The sequence below is a fragment of the Zootoca vivipara genome, chromosome 10, assembly GCF_965207765.1.
Source record: "Zootoca vivipara chromosome 10, rZooViv2.hap1.1, whole genome shotgun sequence".
Taxonomy (NCBI): Eukaryota; Metazoa; Chordata; class Lepidosauria; order Squamata; family Lacertidae; genus Zootoca; species Zootoca vivipara.
This window is the reverse complement of record NC_142593.1, coordinates 61838195-61858396: the sequence shown is the minus strand read 5'-3', so window position 1 is coordinate 61858396 and position 20202 is coordinate 61838195. Positions and strand designations below refer to the sequence as shown.

The following is a 20202-nucleotide window of genomic DNA, read 5'->3' as shown; positions in this document are numbered from 1 at the left end:
GCACCGAGAGGAGGCAGGGGACTTCAATAGGAAGCCAGTTAGTCGAAGGTCCACAGCACTGTTGGAACCAGGGCAGCCAAGCAGTGGAAGAGAGGCAGGCGGAAGGTGAAAAGAGGAGCCCCTTTTTGTCAATTGCTACCTTGTTCTTGGCCCCCTTAGTAGCCAAATGCCAAGTTTCTGCTAACTGTGCCAAAGAAGGCAATCTAACTGCCCTTTGAATGAGGAGTTCAGGAGTTCATGGACAAAGGAGAGAAGGGGAGCCTCATTTCCCCAGTAACACTCTCCCCGGCCAGGCCAAGCAGCCCTTTGTCTCAGAGGAGGGCAATTTCCACCCAGACCCCTCCCTGGGAATCCACCTCTCAGAGGAATTCCTACAAGAGCAAAGGTGGAGGAATCAACCGAGCAAGTCACAGATCACTCATGTGGCATTCAAGAAATCCACTCATGTGAAGGCACAGCGCCAGCACTAGCAGAGATGACGTGGCCACTGTTACTCACTCCTCTGACACACGAGAAGGGCAGCACAAGTGCTGGCTCACTCCTGTCGTGCTTTTGAACTAGCTGTAGGCATCTGCAAGAACAGGATGGTGGCCCAGACAGAGCTTGGATCTGATCCAGTTGCAGGTCTCTTCTGAAGTGCCTGGGCTTAAGTCTGCTGGCTTTGTGCAAGGATGCAGTCAGATAAAAGCGACAGAACATGTATTTGGAGTCCAGATCGGCAGTCGAATGAAGCAAGCCCACTTGGGGAAGCACTATTTAGACAAACATAAGCGAAAACCTCTGGATGCACCCTGGGAACTGTGCATGGAGGCTATCAAATCTTAAACCAAAAAGTCAAATGCATGATCTCGCTAAGAAACATGTAGACAAACCTGAATTAGAAACCTGCTTTGCTTTTTACAGAATGTGGCTCTTGGGCTTCATCCCTCTGGTGTCTGACTTCTGAATAAAATGGCTAGAAAAGGACAATGAGTCCTTTGAGTTCAAGGCAGCACAAGGATAAAGCCCTTGTTGCTCGTAGCCTGTAGACCCCTACAGACTGTTTCTGCCCATGAGTTTGCAGTGTTTCCAAGAAACACAAAACAATTTTGCCCGGAAGCACCAGAAGGAATGGTGGCTCTGCCAATCCTTAGAATTAGTAGCACGTCTTCTGCCAAAGTGACAAACACAAAATAATATTTATATTTTATGTACTGCTGCCCAAGAGGTAAAAGTTGAGCCTCTGTGACCCACAGATACACACACACTCCAGGTAACCTTCCCAAGGCACAAAGTACATTTATCCTCTGCTGGGACTGGGAAGGAACTGCGTACGCACAGCAGACACAGATTTGCAACATCAACAAGGTGTTAAGTAGAAACGTTTTCTTCCTTTCTAAAAGCTCCCTGCACTGAACAGACTCCTCTCAGTTCATACACAAGATCAGGAATTCCTCCCAAGACTGTCGCATGCTGAACTTGCCAAGAGACTTGGCGCTGGGGGGGGGTACTTCAAGGGTCAGCCAAACAGCCAAGTGACAATTCAACAGGGCATGCACAAATAACACACTGGAGCGTCAAAAGTAGGAGGCACACTGGTTAGAATGAACAGTATATAACCTGAAGTTCTCCTCTACTTCCTTCTGCAAAGGAGAAAGGGGTGGGGTGGGGAACACAAAGGAGAGGAAAGGAGAGTCACACAGTTAACACGGAAAAAATATGCTATTGACCAAGTTTGGAAAGTGAAGCAAAGCAGTGCAGAGATGTAAAATTTCTGTATCACCCCCCAAAATCCCTAGTAGGAAAGGTCCATTTAGCTTGAAAAACATAGGCTCAACTTTGTACACTGAAGGTGCTGGAAGGTTGGGGTGGCTATGTTTTAAAAAGGAATTTCTGTTGCAGTTTCAATAAAACAATCAGATTTCATTTTTTTCTTCTTAGCATTAACAACATATGGCTGGCATAGAATCTTAATTACAAGTAAACCTTTTAATTAGCATAGCATAGTCACACCTGCCTCGAAATCCACAACAGTACCAGGCACCTAGGTTGTTGTTTTTTTGACTCACTTAAGAAGTCATGTCCCCTCTCCTTAATGATGACCCACAAAGCTCCAGGGATCCTAAGAGCAGGCTGCTTCCCACATCCTCCTTTGAGGCTGGGACAAAAGTGTCCAGGGAAGCTGTGGTGACACAACATTCAGACAACTTTTTGTTCCATAAGGAAGGGAAATGCCAAATACTTATGTTACAAAACTGCAGCACTGTCCCAGACGTTCATACTCTTAACAAAGAAGATTGGATAAAACACCATACACTGATTTATCACGTCTAAATAACAATCCCATCAAACGCTATTGAAGCTTTCTCTAAACAACTTTTAATTTAAAAATGCTGTGAGGTCCTGTCCCTCAGGAGAAGCAGGGAAATGGATATACAGCTTTTTAGCAAACCCTTAAATTCAAAACACTCTACCTCGTGTATTAAAAAAAATGTTAGGGAGGCTATTAGTGATGCTTGGAACATTTGTTACACCAAGCAGTCCAATGAAAAGCCAATGAGTGGCACAGGCAGGGGTGTCTTTCTCGCTCTACCTCCCTCCCCACATGACACGCTCTTAAGGCTCAGGCAGACTTCCTTTGGTGCTGCGTTTCTGGGCCCAGGGCTGCACTTTAAAGCTCCATGTCTGAGCAGTTTCGTTTTCTCTTCCCTGATGCTTTCACGATAGAGTCCACATTTTACCACTGAATGAAGCAACCCACAATCGAGTTTTCTGCAGATTGCTCTTTGCTCTGATTCAGCAGTAAAATGCGGGTTTTTACCGGGGAGGCACCAGGACAAGACAAACAAACAAACAAACAAACAAACAAACTGCTTGGACATGGAGTTTAAAGCAGGGACCTTTGCCTGGAAAGTGTGGTGCAAAATGAAGTCTGGATGAGTGTTACTGGCAGCTCAGTAGGCAAAACACTCAATTCAGCACCTTGGACAGCACATCTCAGTACCTCACAGCTACCATACTAAGCTTCCTTCCCCCAAAACCTGATCAAAGGGCTCCAGGAAGCCCAAATCCAGTGGGGCATGTTCAATCAGATCTAATTCAGATTAGACCATAACTTTAGTGTACATGCATCATGTGGTAGGATGTGGCTTTTTTACTTTTAAGAAAGTTGCATGGATAGTAATTTTAATCCATAATGGTGACTCCTTGCAAAAAAAGGGGGGGGAAGCCCAAGTGTGGAAGTTATTGTCCAAAAAGTAGAGGACCCTTGGCTTTCAAAAAGTGGAATAAGATTGGGAAGGGGGTTAGGATTATGCCGAGAGAGAGAGAGAGAGAGAGAGAGAGAGAGAGAGAGAGAGAGAGAGAGAGAGAGAGAGAGCCACATGCCAGAAGAATCTAATTTTCAAACCAAGAGCTGACATGCCAGAAACACACCTCCGAAGTTCATCTGAAACTGTCCCAAGGAAAATACCTGACAGGGTATGCTCTGAATCAAGCTTCTTCATTACAACAAAAGCACATTTTCTTAGTAAATGTCATCTAGTTTTTCTTGGGCATAAAAGAGCAAAGAAAGAATTGGGGACCCAGGAGTCTGAAACATCAGGCCCACCTTTGCCCAATTCTCATAATCTCTCTCTCTCTCTCTCTCTCTCTCTCTCTCTCTCTCTCTCTCTCTCTCTCTCTCTCTCTCTGTGTGTGTGTGTGTGTGTGTGTGTGTGTGTGTTTCAAAATCTAAATCTCCCATGCACAAAAGGAACACATATGAGCAGTGATTTAACAGGTGGAGGAGAAATGAATCCTTCTCCCATCTGTTTTCTAAAGAGAAGTGAAGCACTACTTGAAAAATCTAGCAGTAAATTGCTAGCAGATTTTTAGCAACTGTTCCCATTTCAATTTTGGTAAATATTTGTTGTCAAATTAAAGGGCAAGGAATTAGGGAAATGAATAGTTTGTCACAAGCTCCCCAATGGCGCTACAGCGTCAACCATTTATTTCTAAGGGCTTCCATTGTTGCTCTCAGTTGTGACCTGAACACAAAAGGCTAATGAGGTTTGCAGTCAGAAACTGCCTGTACTTAGAAACCAGCTATTCTGAGTAAGAGCAAGGTTTCTTATGAAGGAAGATGGCAAATGCTCCAAACTTTTGCCAGCCCTCAGCAAAAACAACTTCTCCAAACCTAATAAGCTGATTTTATAAAGACCTGGAATAAATTAAAATTGTACTGTATCTAGGCCACAGGGTGGATGGCTAGGGCATATTAATTTACTAGAATTATCATTACCTGGGTCCATTTTGTGGTGGGATCCTTGCCTCATAAAAACCACTATTTCCATAGCAATATTGAGCTCATTACAGCCTCAAACCTTCTGCACTATCCATAACTCTGCTAGAGAATTTTACGGCCCATGATTTATGAAAATCATTTAAAGTGTTGAAAGTGCCGTGCTGCTTTCCTTTAGTCCTGCAGAGGAGGGAATCCCCCACAACCCTGTTTTAGAACGGCAGAAATCAAATGGCAAGAGGTTTCAACCTGCCCAGAGTGGGAATTTCAGCCACCCACAGCTCCTGCAAGTTTCCCACATCTTCCTTGCATGCATCTCGCCTTCAAGCATCAAAGAAATGTGCACATCAGGGAAGTGGTTGTTCCCCTAATGTGTGAAGCAGCCTTCAGTCTGTGAGTGAGCAAGGGTGAGAGTTCAGCACTCCCAAGCCCAACACTTGTTCAACTTGATGTTCTTCCTTCCGAAGTATAGCTATGACAGAACACGTTAAAGTGTTTGGGAAACCGCTTTAAGCAGGCAGGGAAAGATGAAGTATTGGGGGAAGACATGAGGCTTCTCTTGGAAAGTGGGAGTTGCTGTCATCCCACCATCAAGAGCCCTTTCATACACTGCAGAAACACTGAGTGACTTCCATGTGTGCATGTAAAGGTAAAGGTAAAGGGACCCCTGACCATTAGGTCCAGTCGTGGCCGACTCTGGGGTTGCGCGCTCATCTCGCATTTTTGGCCGAGGGAGCCGGCGTACAGCTTCCAGGCCATGTGGCCAGCATGACAAAGCCGCTTCTGGCAAACCAGAGCAGCACATGGAAACGCCGTTTACCTTCCCGCCAGAGAGGTACCTATTTATCTACTTGCATTTTGACGTGCTTTCAAACTGCTAGGTTGGCAGGAGCTGGGACCAAGCGACGGGAGCTCACCCCGTCACAGGGATTCGAACCGCCGACCTTCTGATCAGCAAGCCCTAGGCTCAGTGGTTTAACCACAGCGCCACCTATAAATGTGGGAGATGCACATGCAGAGTACACTACTACTTGATGTTGCTGCTGTGGGAAGCCACTGTGGTTCTGGCCTGGGCGCATGGCCTGCAGGGTTATGAGAGAAGTCGTTCTCCCACACAGGGCAATGTGTCAAAGTGTCCTAGGCACGATGTTCAGTCTTTGTATACTGCACACAGCAGAAGGAGGAGGGGAGAAAGCGCCTCATCTTTATCCCTGGAGACAGGTGCTGCTGTCAAGTGTGGTGTGGGGGGGGGTACTGTGGGCCCACTTGGATGCATTTTCAGGAAACACGCACCACACATGAGAGTCTGGGATCAGGTGGGGCGTTCCTTAGGGGGAAACTGAAAGCACCTTTGCCACTATACCCAAGGGTCAACTGCAGAGGTGCAATTTCAAATACATGCAAATCTTGTGCTTATTTTAGCGAGTGAGCAGGCAGGTGGTGCCACCCCACCCCCTTTTGCAGCTCAGTAGTACATATGGGCCAAAGCAGCTCCCTGAATCTCACTGGGTGACGCTTCTGATGAATTTTGCTTCTGCTCTTCCCCTTTGCTCTCCTTCAAGTCTCCTTATTGCTACCTAAAGTCAAGCTCCACTGTTCTGAAGTTTGATTTTCACAAACCCACAAAGGTAAAACTGAAACACAAAGTCTAACCCAATTGGAATCTCAAGTGCCTACAATCGCTAGGAAGCAGCTCACATGGATTATCATCTGAACAGTCCTCAATATAAACTCCACAGAAGAGGGCTCTTGAAGTAAGGCACATGACAAATATAATGGAGGGTACGATCCACATGAATTCTGCACTCCAACAGAACACCTCTTATGTGGATTTCTCAAGGGGCATTATTATATGGAGGGAAACAGTGTTCTAGCGGAGCTCTTCCTTGGAGGTGGTTATTTAAACATTTCAGGAGATATCTCCCAGCAGATTTTAGCTTCCCTGGCCAATTTATATGGGAAATGGCAACTGGTTCCTGGTTCAATATTTCCTGTGAAAGTAAACAGACATGGAAAATCTCATGCTTCCAAGTGGATCCCCTAAGCAGGTTAATGGTATTGGAAACACTTTCCCAACATGCTTTCAATTTGCCAAGAAGCAGATCTGAAGTCAATGCCTGCTTCCTTGGAGATAGAACACCACAAATCATTTGGCAGACCTCCAGAAACAGGGGTGGTTTTTTTGCATTTGTTGCATTTGCATTTGTTAAGGGTGCAAAGATAGGGCAGCTTTTGTCTTTGGCTCTCATCATCTGCTATCTCTGACCAAACTTCAATAAACCATTTCTATTGAATCATTCTGCCTGCAGCTGCTAAACTTTCTGACAAAAAACGAGCAAGCATTTCACCAGCAAATCTCAGTAACTTTGGGAGTACCTGAATGAATCTCTTCAGCTGAGGAAGTCCAGCTTGCCTCCTGGGCCAGTTCCTTCAAGAGCCTCCGACGCATCTGCCTCTTTTCCCTCAGGACATTCTTGAAGTTGTTGATGCACTTGTTCAGGTAGATGGTCTCGGCACACACCTTCTCAAGGCTCATAGGTCGGCACCCGCTAGGCTGCACAGGCGCAGAACCCGGATCCTGCTGGGCCTCTCCAGGGGGGAAGGGCTGCTCCACACAGCTCTCAGAATCTAAAGGGGGCACCGGGCCGGGAACCGGAGCTTCGTCAAGAGGCAATGAAGCGCTGGGAAGAGCCCTCTGCATCAGGCCCACACTGTCACTGCTCACAGTCGTGTTAGCCTGGCTCTCTGAAGACTGACTAGGGGGAGTTTCAGCAAAGGTATCCAAGCTGCCATGCACACTTGGGCTGCGGAGGGCAGGAGCCGGCTCACTGTTCATATGGAAGCTCTTTTCCCCTTCAAGGAGGACTTCTGGGTCCCCGGTCTCCAGTTTGTGGAACACCACCTGCAGCGCAGACCGAAAGTGATTCAGTGCTCTGCCTAGTTTGTTTGTGTAAAACCTCATGTCCACAAGATCGATGCTGTCGCGGGAGTGCTCAAGGAAGTACTGGGAGTTTTCTAGGACATCCCTGAAGACCTGATCAGTTGGGTCTTGCTCGTTCAGGTCAATCTGGATCATGTCTTTGAGCGTCTCACTGCTGCCAACCAACTTGCGCAGAGCACCATCACAGCCGGGAGTGGTCAGGACCACCGGCGCCTCCTCCAGGAGACTGACTTGCTCAGGACTGAGAAACTCCAGAGTGGTGGCATCACAGTCTGTCTCGCTTTCCCCTGGAGTCAGCCCTCCTGCTTGGTCCTCTTCCACAGGAGAGGAGCTGCCCTTGGTGGCATTTTCAGCATCTGAGGGATGTCCCCCTCCTCCCTCACACAAGGCAGGCACCTTGCCCAAGCACTCTGGGGATGGCAAGGAATCCTTGCCTTTGTTCTCATGTCCAGGGCCTTTCAGCTGCTTGTGGGACGCATCAAGGACTCCAGAAGAAGAGCTGCTTTTGTGCAAAGTCTGCTCACTACTGCCAGTCATTTGCACAACTCTCCCCACTTTTTCTTCAAGTTCAGCAATTAAGTTGCTCTTCCCAGGTAGGGTGGATTTCGGTTGAAAGTTAAGCCTCTCTCCTACGTCGCAGTGAACCTCTTGGCAAGCGTTTTCCTGCTGAGCCTGGCAAGAGTCTACTTGGAGCTGCCCATCTCCGTCCGTCCTGACCACTTCCCCACGAATGTTCAAGGAGCCCCAGTGGTTCCCACTCTGTCCTGGCGAGGGCAAGGTGCCCAGCTGTGCCCCAGGACCCACCTGGCCATTCTGGTGGCTTTTCTCACCGCTGGCCACAATGGTAACTCCTGCACTTTGCAAAAGAATTGATTTTTGGAGAATGAAGTCTCGCTGCTCAGCGTTAGCTAGTTTTACAACTGCGGGTCGTGGGGCCAGCTGCTTGCCTGTTGCTGCACCAGATCTGTAAGCATCCTTGATGTACTTGCTACGCTGAATGCCATTGAAACAGTGGTACTCTGACAAGAAACGGTGGACTAGCTCCTTGGTGTTCTCCCCCTGCTGCTCTGGGATGCCATAAAAATACAACACCGGCTCTTTGATGTGCCCTCCCAGGAAGGGCTCTCTGGCCTTGGCCTTTGGCAATGAGGAGTTTTTGCTGGTGGGGCCAGAGCTGCTCTGCAGGCCCTCAATCTCGCTCAGAACGGTGTCCACGCAGCTGGAGACTTCGTCCACAGAGCCTTTGATCAAGGTGAGGTGCTGCTGGAGCTCAGCGATCTCGGTCTGGATGCGGCTTATCCCTTGGAGCTCTTTCACGATGTACTCAATGACATCGGCAGAGCGGTCTCTGGGCCCAGGGCTGCAGGGAGTGTAGGCAAGGGGCTTGTCTGGAGGACAGGGCCCTTCCCCTTCTCTTTCCCCAGCAACTCCCCTCCAGCCAGTGCCCAGGCTCAGGGCAGTGAGATCTGCTTGCCCCTCGGGGCTCTCCATTTGCTCTAGAAGGCTCTCTGCGGTCAGGCAGCCAGAGACGCCCCCTGAGTCACACTGGCTTGGAACTAACGCCCGTGGGGCTTTGATGTATCCATCCCAGTCCAGCCCACCTTTACTGGCCTCCCTGGTCCCAGGGCTCCTCCCCTGAGCAGCAGAAAAGTCACTGCTTGCAGATTTCCTATTGATGCCACAGACAAAGGCGTCCGTTTCTATTTCCACGAGGGAAAGCTGCTGGTGGTGATTCTGGCTCAGGGAGAGCTCGCTCGCCGGCCCTTGCAGAAGCTTCTTCATCTTCTCCTCCAGAAAAAGCAGGGCCTTCTGCTTCTGAGAGGGCTGCCCAGTTAGGAGTTTCACAGCAGACTTTCTAAGCGCAGAAGCAGTGTCATCTTCTAGCATTAGGGTGCCTCTGCCGGCGCACATCCTCAGTGGCCATGCTGGCGCCCTCGCATCATGCCACAAAGCGGCAGAGGCCTGTGCCCCTCGCTGCCTGCCCAGCAAGGCTCTCTCGGCCAAGGATTAAGACTCATCAGAAGCTGCTGTCAAGAGAAGGGACAGAGACGCTGTGTATCGGAGTCAGTGCAGAAAAAGGCAATGCACACATTCACACACACACACACACACACAGGATTGGGCCACGTAATCCAACAAAATTGTACCCATGCAGCAGGACAAATCTATTTTTGCAAGCATGCTGGTATAACCTGCTGTTCAATTTCAGCCTTCCAACTGAATGAAGGTCCTGGGGCCAAGTGGTGAAGCAAGAAGGTCTCCCTGACTCTTGCAACAAGTATTGCCTTCACCTTCACCCCCCCCCATTTGCTTTATGAGAATGGTTTCCTTTTCCACCGCCAAGACCAGAATTTCATCGAAATTGAAGTCTTAGCAGCGGAGCCCTCTCTATTTATCCCCCTCAAGTACAGTACAATATCCTGCCGTTTCCATTACCTGCCCAAAGTGTTCCTTGGCACAAAGCCAGCAGCTGTGCTCTGTTCCCTAAGGGGAGCAGGGCACAAGCCAATTCCAGCTTCAAGGTACATCTTTTTATGGGCACAGATTTGCCTGTGTACTGCTATCATTTTCACAAGAAAAATTATGAAAGAACACACAGAAAAGGCCTTGCCTGCATACAGAAGCTTTCTTTTTATAGCTTTAAGGTCATCTGCTAATATCCTAAAATCAGTTAAGGGAAGGCTCAGCACAACCACTTAGTCCTCATCCCTTAATGAAGACACAGGCAAGTGAACATTGAAGGTTAGATTGCAATCTCATTGGAGGCAGAAATTCACTTCTTTTTATGAATTTAACAAAATTTGCATGCCACTTCAACTTCATTGCACAAAAATTCTTAAGTGGTTTAGAAGAAGATAGGTGCCTCTCTTCTTGCTGTTACTCTAGTGGGCACTAGGGCCAGGAGATACGTATATAATTCAAAAGACATTTTTATTGGGCCACTTCCTCACAATTGAGAAATATGCAAGGTTTCACAGAACGCTTCATCACATTCTGCTCTTGGACGATTGCATAATTCTACACAAACTGTGATTGGCCTAGTAAGCAAGAAACTCAGCCAGTTTCTGTAACTATTACTTTGCATCGGTAAGAAAGATTTACCATAAACCTGGTGATAGTTAACATTTGCAGTTGTAAAAATAAACAGGGGTAAAATAGTGGGTATTGGATGGTCCTGGAGAAGGAGGAGAGGAACAGGCACTTGGAGCAGAGCCAGAAACACACTCAGCACACACAGTTAAACTGTGGAACTCCCTCCCACAGGAGGCAGCGAGGGGCACCAACTCGGATGGCTTTAAAGGAGGATGGGACAAACTCATGGGGGGAGACAGCAATCTATGGCTATGAGTCACTATGGCTATGCTGCTCCAAAGTTGGACACGAAAGATATGCTTCTGAATGCCAGTTGCTAGAGACACAGGAGAGCTCAGGTCCCGCTTGCTGGTTTCCCTGTGGGGCAACTGAAAAGTCAAGGGAGAGTTCTGAGCAGTACGCAGAACAGCCTCCTCTCCACACATTGGCTCACAACTTGGGAGACAGTCTCTAAATGAATAAATAAGCATTTAAATACACCCCTTCAACATTATTCCGGCTCCCACACTACTTTAAACCCTGCCCACAATAGAAACCCCTGCAGGCTGCATCTCCTCTGTGGATTTGCATTCCTCAGCTTCAGATGCTCAAGGGCCCTCCTCAAAAAGGGGTGTTCTCTGTTCCAGCAAGCACCCCAGCCTGGCTCAGCACGGTGCGGTCTGCCGACACTCAGCTCCATTCAGAAACTGCTGGAGCAGCGAAACAAAACCCGCTTTTCCATGCAGAGTATTCAGCATCCAGAGCGGCGTGTTGGGTGAAGCACCGGCTCTTTCCGAGTTCTACTGAAAGCTGTCTGCTTTTCTGCTTACTTTTCTGACTACATACTGGAAGGCTGGGGCAGAAATCTTAATAATTAAGAAAGCAACTTTTTTTCTGATGGAAAAAGCTTCAATTTTGTTTAAGAGAAAAAGCCGCTGGACTGTTTGGAACGTGACTACAGGATTGGCTTGCTACTCAGCTGTGCGTTCTCTTGAGGGCGAGCAGCATTGCCCTGCAAAATCTCATTTCTTCTGAGGGCACATCGATTACAGTGCCACCTTTTCAGCCCACAGAGTAAACAGTCAATCATTTCCAGTGGCAAAGAACAATAACTATCTCTAAGTGACTAAGCACATGGGAGCAGAGGGGGCAGGACTGGAGGCGCAGGCACTGGGCAAGGGAAGAGGGGTCTGTACCAAAAGATGGCTGCCCCCCCCCCCAGATGGAAGTTTCACACCTTAACCCAAGTACAGGCACAGTCCCCTAAGAGGGGATGCACTGCTTTGGGAGCCGGGGGGCGGGGAGAGGCATTTATCGCTGGAAACCTTGCTTGAAGTTTGCTGGGCTTGCAACTTCCACTGAAACCATTAAGGACCATAATGGGAATGGGTGCAAAAAAAAAAAGCTTATCCCGAGAAGTTCTGGCTGTATAAGCAGTTTATGAAAATATGCAATAAAAACATTCTAAGTTGTTAAAAGCATTAAAACCAGTACCAGAAAGGAAATATTTTATTTCCCCTGCCCCACCAAAAAAAAGGTGCTCATGTTTAAGCTTCGCAATCAGCAGAGAAAGGTGACTCCTTAGCTGTGGGGGACTGCACAAGAGCCCCCGCCTACAAGCCCCTGCTTTCAAAGCTGGCCTGACAGGCAGAGGGCATCATCCAGCAGCCACGTCGTTCGTAATGAGCCACAAGGGAGTCGGCAAGCAAAACCCCAAATTGCTGCCAAGGAGGTGGCAGAGAACTAGCAGGGAGCACAAGGGAAAACAAGGTGCCGCCCCTTTGGGTGCCATCACATGCTCTGTATCAGGGTGGCTAATTTTTGTGCAGGCTGAGAACCACATGGGCCCTCTGGGGGTAGCATATCAAGGGGGGGCAGAGCACACCGTGGGCATCTTAGGGAATTACAAAAAGCAACAACTACCTCTTAGCAGCATCACAGCAGGGGATCTATGAGAAGCAGTCAATAATAAAAAAAATAAAAATGGGGGGAATTTGGGGGTCCTATCTGGGGGCACAAACTTCTGGGCATCATGGAATCACAACAAACCAATTACTCTTTTTTATATTAAAAAATTACCTTTTTTGAGTCTGGAATTCTATGACACCCCAAGGATATTTGTGTTCCTGGAGAACACAAAATCTTGGAGAAGGAGAATCATGGCCAAAGCAACAAAGTTTGGGAACTGGCAGGTGGAGGAGGGGATTTATCGCTTTCAGCTCTCTGGCCGTCCAACAGTGGGTAGGGAGGGAACATGGATGGCAGTGTCAGGATTTGACCTTAGGATTTCTTTGGGTCCTAAACTCATCTCAGCAGCAACCAAACTGGATCTTGTGGCTGCAGCATACAGCTGATCAGATACCCTGAGCACCTACCACAGCAACAAGGGAGAGAGAATATGGGAGTTTTTGTAAAAGCACTCCAATCTCCAACCCCACCCCTGGGGGGCTGCTGGGTGGGACAAGGAAAGAGTCTCTCTCCTGACGAGATCTTCCTCCAGTAGAATCTCAAAATAGCATTCAAGAAGGCTGCACAATGTGAAAATGTGTATCTGCCTCTTACGGTGACTGAAACTATGGGGAAACAAAGAGCAAGTGAGATGATAGCTAGCTAGCCTTGCAACTCTGCTAACCAGCTTTTAGGTTATAAAGGATGCTCCTTTGGTACTAAGGGACCAGAAAAACTCATTTGAAGTCAAAGATACTGTTGCCTTGCATTAATGCAGCCATCAAGATGCTGATCTAGCTAATTGTAGCTCCTGGAAAAGCCAATCAAGTTGGAAACATCCATCAAGAAGAGCTAAACAGCAAGACACTCCTTGTCTCCTAATGCTACAGCTAAGGGTCACCAAAGTAAACAGATTGGAAGCACAACACAGAACTCACACACAAAATTCACCACCGCAAGGCACCATGTGGGGAAATGGCTTGGGAAGCTTTCCTCAAGGCTGACACGAATTCGACTGACAGACACGGGCAAAGCTCTTAGCCATGGAAGATGGGCTGGTGTAGGTTTTCCATCTGCCTTCAGTAGCCGTCTCCCTCTGGAGAACCTGAGGCCAGGGATCAGCAACATGCTCCTCTCTCATGCCCGGATCATAAGCCTGGAGGGCATGGGCTGGGTGGACCTGGGCCTAATCCTGCAAGGCAAGCCTGGCCGCCTTGCTTTGGGTTAGGCTACAGCAGAAGCCGGAGAATGAAAACTCACAGCTGAGTGCCAAAGGAAAGGTTGCTATGGTAGCCCTTCTCGACATGCGGCAATTCTGACACTTGCCGGGAATTCTTACAAGGCACCTTTTATGGCCAACGGAGGACTACGGCTGCTTCAAACAAGGCCTGGCCAACATGCCGGGATGCTGCCGCTTTCTTGGCTCGATCATCCCTGGAGGCTGGCAAGCAAAGATTACAATTGCAATTTGATGACACTTCAAGACGACAGTTTCTGTCCTCTCGCTTGCTTCCCAAACTGTTTATTTTCTAAAGCCTGATCTGCCAATAAGCAAGCTGCTAATCTCAGCAAGAGCTGAAGCAGGCACTACGCGGCTGGATGAATCACGTTTCGGAAGGTAGAGAGCCGAACGAGAAGGCTTATCAAAGGGGAAATATTCTAAACTCCAGCCAGAGCAAGCACATGCATTAGCAAGTCACTCACCAAGCTCAGAAGGGAATAGAGACGCAGATCAAAATGTTTATAGCAGAAAATGGGAAGCAAAGAGAAGGATGCAAAATAAACAGATGTGGAGATGCTTACAGCTGCCTGAAATCCTGGAGTGCAGCTGCTGATCAGGGCAGACAAGGCTGAGCGAAATGGGCCTGACTCCTAGGTTCCTACACCCATCTCCCTTGTTGCCAATCTCACCAAGATTCATGGGAGCTGTTGCAGAGGCTCAGACTGGCACAGCCTCTTGTGCCAAGGAATGCATTTGGGAATGTAAAGGAACTCAGGCATACCAAACCAAGCTACAGGTCCCATGGCATCCTAGATGCATGGCAGTCAGAGGGGACACATGTGGCAGAAGCAACAAAGCTTTCTGGGGGATGAATGACAAGTACAGAACACAAACTGATTGGTACAAAAAGCCGGTGATAGAACTTGTCAAGTCACTCAGCCTTGAGTAACCAGTACTGATTGCTACAGGGCTCTGTCATCCTAACCGCTTCCTCCTACGGAAGGGAGAGAAGCCACCTTGAAAGACCTTCCCATTCTCCTACTTGCTAAGAAAGCTTATCATTAATGCCTCATCAAATATAAGCTCTATGAACAAAACTGAGACACCCATTAATTTCCGTTAACGTTAGAAACATTTCAACAATTGGCAGGTGCCAATTTTCCTTCAGAAGGGTAAGTAAGCGAAAGGGCAAGAGAAAGTAAGCCTACGCAGACTAGCCTACTCTTTGAACAATCTAGAAGCGAAAGTCAACAGATATGGAAACCTACTCTTAGGAACAAGGTATGAAAATTCCAGTAACATTCTCCATAGGAATAGCAGATACAGTACATTGCAGCCAGAAAAATGTGAGCTTCAGAAGACATTTGACCAACTGAGGGCAAAGTGCAAACACTTGAAATGTGCTTGGAAAGTCCTCTGGGAAAACCTGAAACTGGGGGCACAGATGCCCAAGGGGGGCAGTGGATTGGCCACTATTTGATCTATATGCTAAGAAACATGTTTCTTGTTGGCGAGAATGAAGTTTGGTTTCTAACAGCACAACGAGGTATTTTGTCTCTGCTCCGCACGAGGATTCAAAGCAGGTTTTCAGCCAGGCAGACATGAAGCGGCAAGAGGCATGACAGCTTCTGTAGCCAAGGGTGATGCCAGTGGCCCATGCCAGGCTGGCCATGGCCCATGCCAGGCTCCTCAGATCTCTTTCCCCCCGGACTTCTCTGCAAGGAAATTTGAAGCATGCCGGTTGTTTGCAAGGGGAACTTGGGTAAGAGATGTCTTGGACAAAAGCTATCCTGGTGACACCCAAAAAGAAAAGCAAACTACTGTACCTGCAAGCCTCCTGTGTCGTTGATTTTATGTTTCTGAACAATCTACATAAAAGAACTGGTGAATCTGTGCTAGATTGCCATTTCTAGCCAACTGGCTGACTGCGAAAGTTCACGCCCCTTTTCAAGACTGTGGGTCTTCACTAACATGGGATTCTAACAGGGGCAGCAGTGTGCACCCCCCCCCCCGCCTGCGAGGAAGGTTGCCTTTTTTCAAAGAAGCACTTTCCACTGGGCTTCTGCAAAGCCAAGACCAAAGTGCCCAGCCTGGGACTTAGAATGGCAAAGCAAGACATCAAACAACAGTGAATTTCAACACTCACATTCCTCCCTGAGGAGCGACTCTCCGTCACTCGTTCTACCTTGCCAGCTTCACAAGTGGCTTCACACAACAATTATGTGAGGCAGCAAGGAGCTTTTCCTATTTCTGCCTCTCGTGCAAAGCAGAATCCCAGCCAGGGATACTCACAACCCCCAACACAGAGCTGGCTTCAGCCGGGAGAGATGCCAGGGTTCTATTTTGGATGAGGCAGAAGGGCAGAAGAAGGAATCGCAAGGCACTCGGCACTTACTGCTCTGCCACCCACTAGCCTGTCTCAAGCCCCTGACAGGGGAAAAAGAGTTCAAGGGCAGAAATATTTCCAGCTTTGTGTGCATGTGTGTTTCAATTTGGTGAACTCGCTGCTGAACAAAATAATTCAACAGGCTCCCTAACCATGTGCCCTTAACCATAAAGTAAGTAGTCGCCCCTCCCCCCATGAATCCCTTAGATGCTCAATTCCAGTTGAAACAAGTGACATGTAGGAGTCTACCGATCCTAAAAGGAACTGCTCTGATTTGTGAGCATGAAAGGCAAACCCCAGAGACAGAGCATGCCAAAATACTCCAGTTTAAGGCTACTAAGCATTAAGGGAAGCCAGCAGGTCAGGACCTCTCTCTCAGACACACACACAAAACACTCACGCAGAGCCGTCCATCTCCCCCCCCCCACCTCTTTAGAGCTGCCTCAAACTTCATGCTTCTAGTCTTAGAACTTACCTTGCAGCTAAAACACACAAAAGCATAAGGGGATGCAAACGGAAAAGAAACTTGGGAAAATCAAAGGAAAGCGAAAGAATACGAAAGCTCCCTTTCCCAGAAGGAACAGCCCCAGGCAGAGGCAGGGGCAAGCCAACACCTATCCCACCGAGGGGTGGGGTCTTTCACGGGTTGCGGTGGGAAAGGCATCGGGCTCCACAGCATCCAGGCGGCAGGAAGTGCAAAGTAGAAGACTTTTTAAATCAAAAAAAATCCACAGCTGCCCTGAACCCACAGAAGAAACAGCGAAGCCCAAGGAGCGGCGAGGTCACTCTGGAAGCGCTGCTTTAGCAAGGGCCCTTCCCCAGGCACAGCTGGGCTCTCCAGCCTGCCTTCGGTTTCCCAGACAGCCAGAAGAGCAGCTCAACTTCATCCTTCTCTTCAGCATTGTGCTGGGAAAGAAAAGGAAAGCCGCTGCTGCTGCCGCCACCGCCGTACAGCTCCTGTTACTTCAACTCCTCCTCCTCCTCCTCCTCCTCCTCCTCCTCCTCCTCCTCCTCCTCCTCCTCCGTCCGTTGTTTTCTGCCTGGAGCCATGCAGCCCCACACCCTCCCTCTCCCCCGCACACCCTGGCATGAAACAATTCCTTAATTTTATTATCCATTCAGTGGCAAAAAGCAATGTGACAAAAAGCAACGAGTTCCTCCTCGGGAAAGATGAGAGCAGGCAGCACAGCAAGGCGCACACACACACACACACACACACACACACACACACACACACGGAGCAGAGCACCCACAACTGATTTCTTAACAGCTCACGAGGAAAGGGAGAGGTTGCAGGGGCTGCAGCTAATTGCAATTATTGCATAGTTGCGCGGGGTGTGTGCACGGAGACTGTGCTTCAGCGAAAGCAAGGAGGCTCCCCAGAATCCCTAGAGAGTGGCTAACCTACAACCCAGCCTGTGTGACCCAATGGCCAACAAGAACAAAAATGCCCACTGGAAGGAAGGAAAGCCAAAACTCTCTGCCCAAACCTTTTCAGCTCCTGCTTTTAGCTTTATATTATTTTTAACTGACTTGCATTTATGCCTACTCCTTGCTACCAGTTTAATCGGTTTCTTGCCTTTTGCTGCACTGTTATTATTTTTTACTGTATTTATGAGTTGGAACTTGGAAATCACCTTGCAACCTTTTGGGGGCCCAAAAGGAGAGGTGGAACTCTCTAAACAAGCGTGGAGCTTCTCTTCTTAAGGCTCTACTTTATTAGGCTTCCTCAAGACCAACTTGTCATCCCGAGGCTCAATCAGCAGGTGCTCCTTACGTCTCTTCTTGAGAAGCACCCTCCCACCCCACAAAACACAAGCTCTTCACCCCCTCCTGAGAACCTGCTCCAAGTTTTCAATGCCCGTTTGTTGGGCGGCCCTCTTTGTGTGTTTGGCTCCCTTGGTTCGCAGACATCTCTGGTGGCGTTTTAAGGACACACCCTCTCAAAATGGGAATAGGTGGGTGGGTTGTAGCAGCATTGCAGAACCCAGCCTTAGTCCCCGTAAGACACAAAACAGAAGTCAGAGGATCTCTCCCAGGTGGATGAATGGGCAATAAAATGGCAAACGAGGTTCAATCTGAATTAGCATGAAGTGATGGGGGTGGGGAGTATATCCCATATATACTGAAGGAGTCTGAGCTGGTGACAACTGACCAGGAAAGAGATGTTGGGGTTGCAGTTGAGAAATCAATCGAAATATGGAGCCGTGTGCAGCAGCAGCTGCTGCTGCTGCTGCGGCGAGAAGACAAATTTCATGCTACAGAGTATTAGGAAATAAAGTTTCAAGTACTGTACTGTTGCTATTGAAATCTGTGGTGCAACCACATCTGAAATATTACAGACACTTCTGGTTGTCTCATCTCAAAAAAGAAAATCACAAGAGTTGCAAAAGGGAGAGAAACATGATCTGGGAACTGCAGCACCTCCAAGAGGAGGAAATGCTGACTTTTGGAGATTTTTAGACAGACAGAAGTTGTGTGTATGAAGTGTGGAGATGGGAGCTTGGTGCAGAGGTTACACACAGCATATGGGAAGCAACGGTTTTGTTTCCCACCAGATTTCTCTCTCTCTCTTTCGATGACCTAGTGAAACTGACTAACAGCAGATCCAGGACACAAGAGAAAATTCCTCTTCACATTTTGAATTAACTTACAGAACTCGCTGCCAGAATATGTGATCATGGCTACTAGCTTAGATGGCTTTAAAAAGGTTTAGAGAAATTCACGGGGGAATGAGTTCATTGGCAGCCTTTAGATCTACTACAATCAGCAGGTCACTGCTTTCCGTGGGAGAGTTTCACCTTAAAGTCCATAAAACAAAAGCAGTAACAGAGCAGGGCTTTCCATGTGGTGGCCCCTGTTTTGTGGAACAGAACCCTTGCCGAGAAACGATAAGGGCCAACTATCTGTACTTTCATAAACAATTAAATGTGTTTTTCTTTGGTCAGGCTTTTCCAGTTGGATGAAGGTCTCTGCTGCTTTCAGTCCTTATTCTGTATTGTTTTTAAACCCACCGTGAGTCTGTTTTTAAACCTATTTTTAGCCATTTTTATGGTACGTTGTGTTTGGGAAAAGACATTTTAATTAATTAATTAGTCACAGCATAGTAACTGCTGTTATTTTGGTTTACATTGGCCTGCTGTTTTCATTATACTTCTTTGTTTCTGAGCATGTACCTGTCATCGACACATCTTTTTTTCTGATCCGCCTTCTGAGTGAGAGAGAGAGAGATGAAGGGATCGTGTGTCTATTTTCAAAAGGCCACAGAAGAATTCAGTGGAAAGAAATGACCAAAATGCTTTAGTGGAGGGCGAACGATGTTGCCAAAGATTATGGGGAAAGGGAAGGGTCTGGAGAAACCAAAATAAGCCCTGGTTCTTTCAGGTGAGTGTGTGGCAGCCCAGAGGGGGAGCAAAGACAAGCCACATCAGGGCAGGTCATCTGACATGAAGCTCTGCGTATAGACCAGAGAGCCGAAGGAAGAAAAAGAGATCACCTCCTGATCTAACCTGGTGAACCTCCCTATGGTCCAATGCCAGGTTCGAAGACCTGGCAGCCACAACATGTGAGAGACTCCAAGAGCCTCCTGCCAGGAATGCTGGGCGCCAACAGGGAGGCTCTCCAAGCAGTTGTGCCAACCCCACCAGGGAAGCTGCTTTCTAATAGTAGCGCCTCCTCAGGACAAGCAGCCACCACACAGAAGCTCTTCGGATGCATTCCTCGTGGAGGCAGAATAGGGCTTCAGTCTAGGCACCAAGGAATTTAAGGCGGCAAAACACAATCCACAGAGGAAGGGATTGGAAGAGGTCCACTCTGAACTGCAGCAGCTCTCCAAGAAACCTTTATTCTGATGAAGCTGAAGAAGGAACCTGGGAGCTTCTGCAGGCAAAGCGGCAGCCTTTCCCTGGGGCTCCACTTCCAGTTAGGAGTTTAAACATTCTGCACTGTGGGGGCTTGGAGTTTTAATTCACTGCTGAGACTTAATTTGGGGCTGAATCAGTGAGGAATTATTAAAACTGATAAAGAAAGAGTTCAGTAAAGTAGGCCAAGTGCTTTGATGTCTATGAGGTATACATAATTCTATATTTTAAAAATCCTAGTTATCTCTCTACTTCATTCCAACTTCCTGAAGAGAAAAGCTCTGAACTCCAGATAAACTGTATGGTAAGCAATTCTTCCCTAAGCATGTGGGTGGATAAACCACAGAAGATGCAGCTGAGCCTCTAGCAGAAAACGGCCCGTCAAATGCACACCAGAGCACTCTCTCTCTCTCTCTCTCTCTCTCTCTCTCTCTCTCACACACACACACACACACACACACACACACACACACACACACACACACAGGCTCCTGCTCTGGAGAGGGGTGCAAA

The 20202-nt window shown here is 48.0% G+C and overlaps 1 protein-coding gene across 8 annotated transcripts in view; it reads right to left on the bottom strand.

Moving 5' to 3' along the window:
- UNC13B (unc-13 homolog B) overlaps nucleotides 1-20202 on the bottom strand; it is a 160196-nt gene that overhangs the window by 63614 nt on the left and 76380 nt on the right. Inside the window, exons 1-2 of one of the 8 annotated variants that reach the window (XM_088652783.1) lie at nucleotides 6638-9224; nucleotides 1600-1622 (exon numbers count right to left, since the gene is read on the bottom strand). The exons of the other annotated variants lie outside the window; for them this stretch is intronic. Of the exons in view, the coding sequence (XP_088508909.1) occupies nucleotides 1600-1622; nucleotides 6638-9113 (2499 nt within the window). The 5' untranslated portion in view covers nucleotides 9114-9224. Of the gene's footprint in view, nucleotides 1-1599; nucleotides 1623-6637; nucleotides 9225-20202 lie in introns of those variants that run through there. 8 annotated transcript variants of the gene reach the window in all.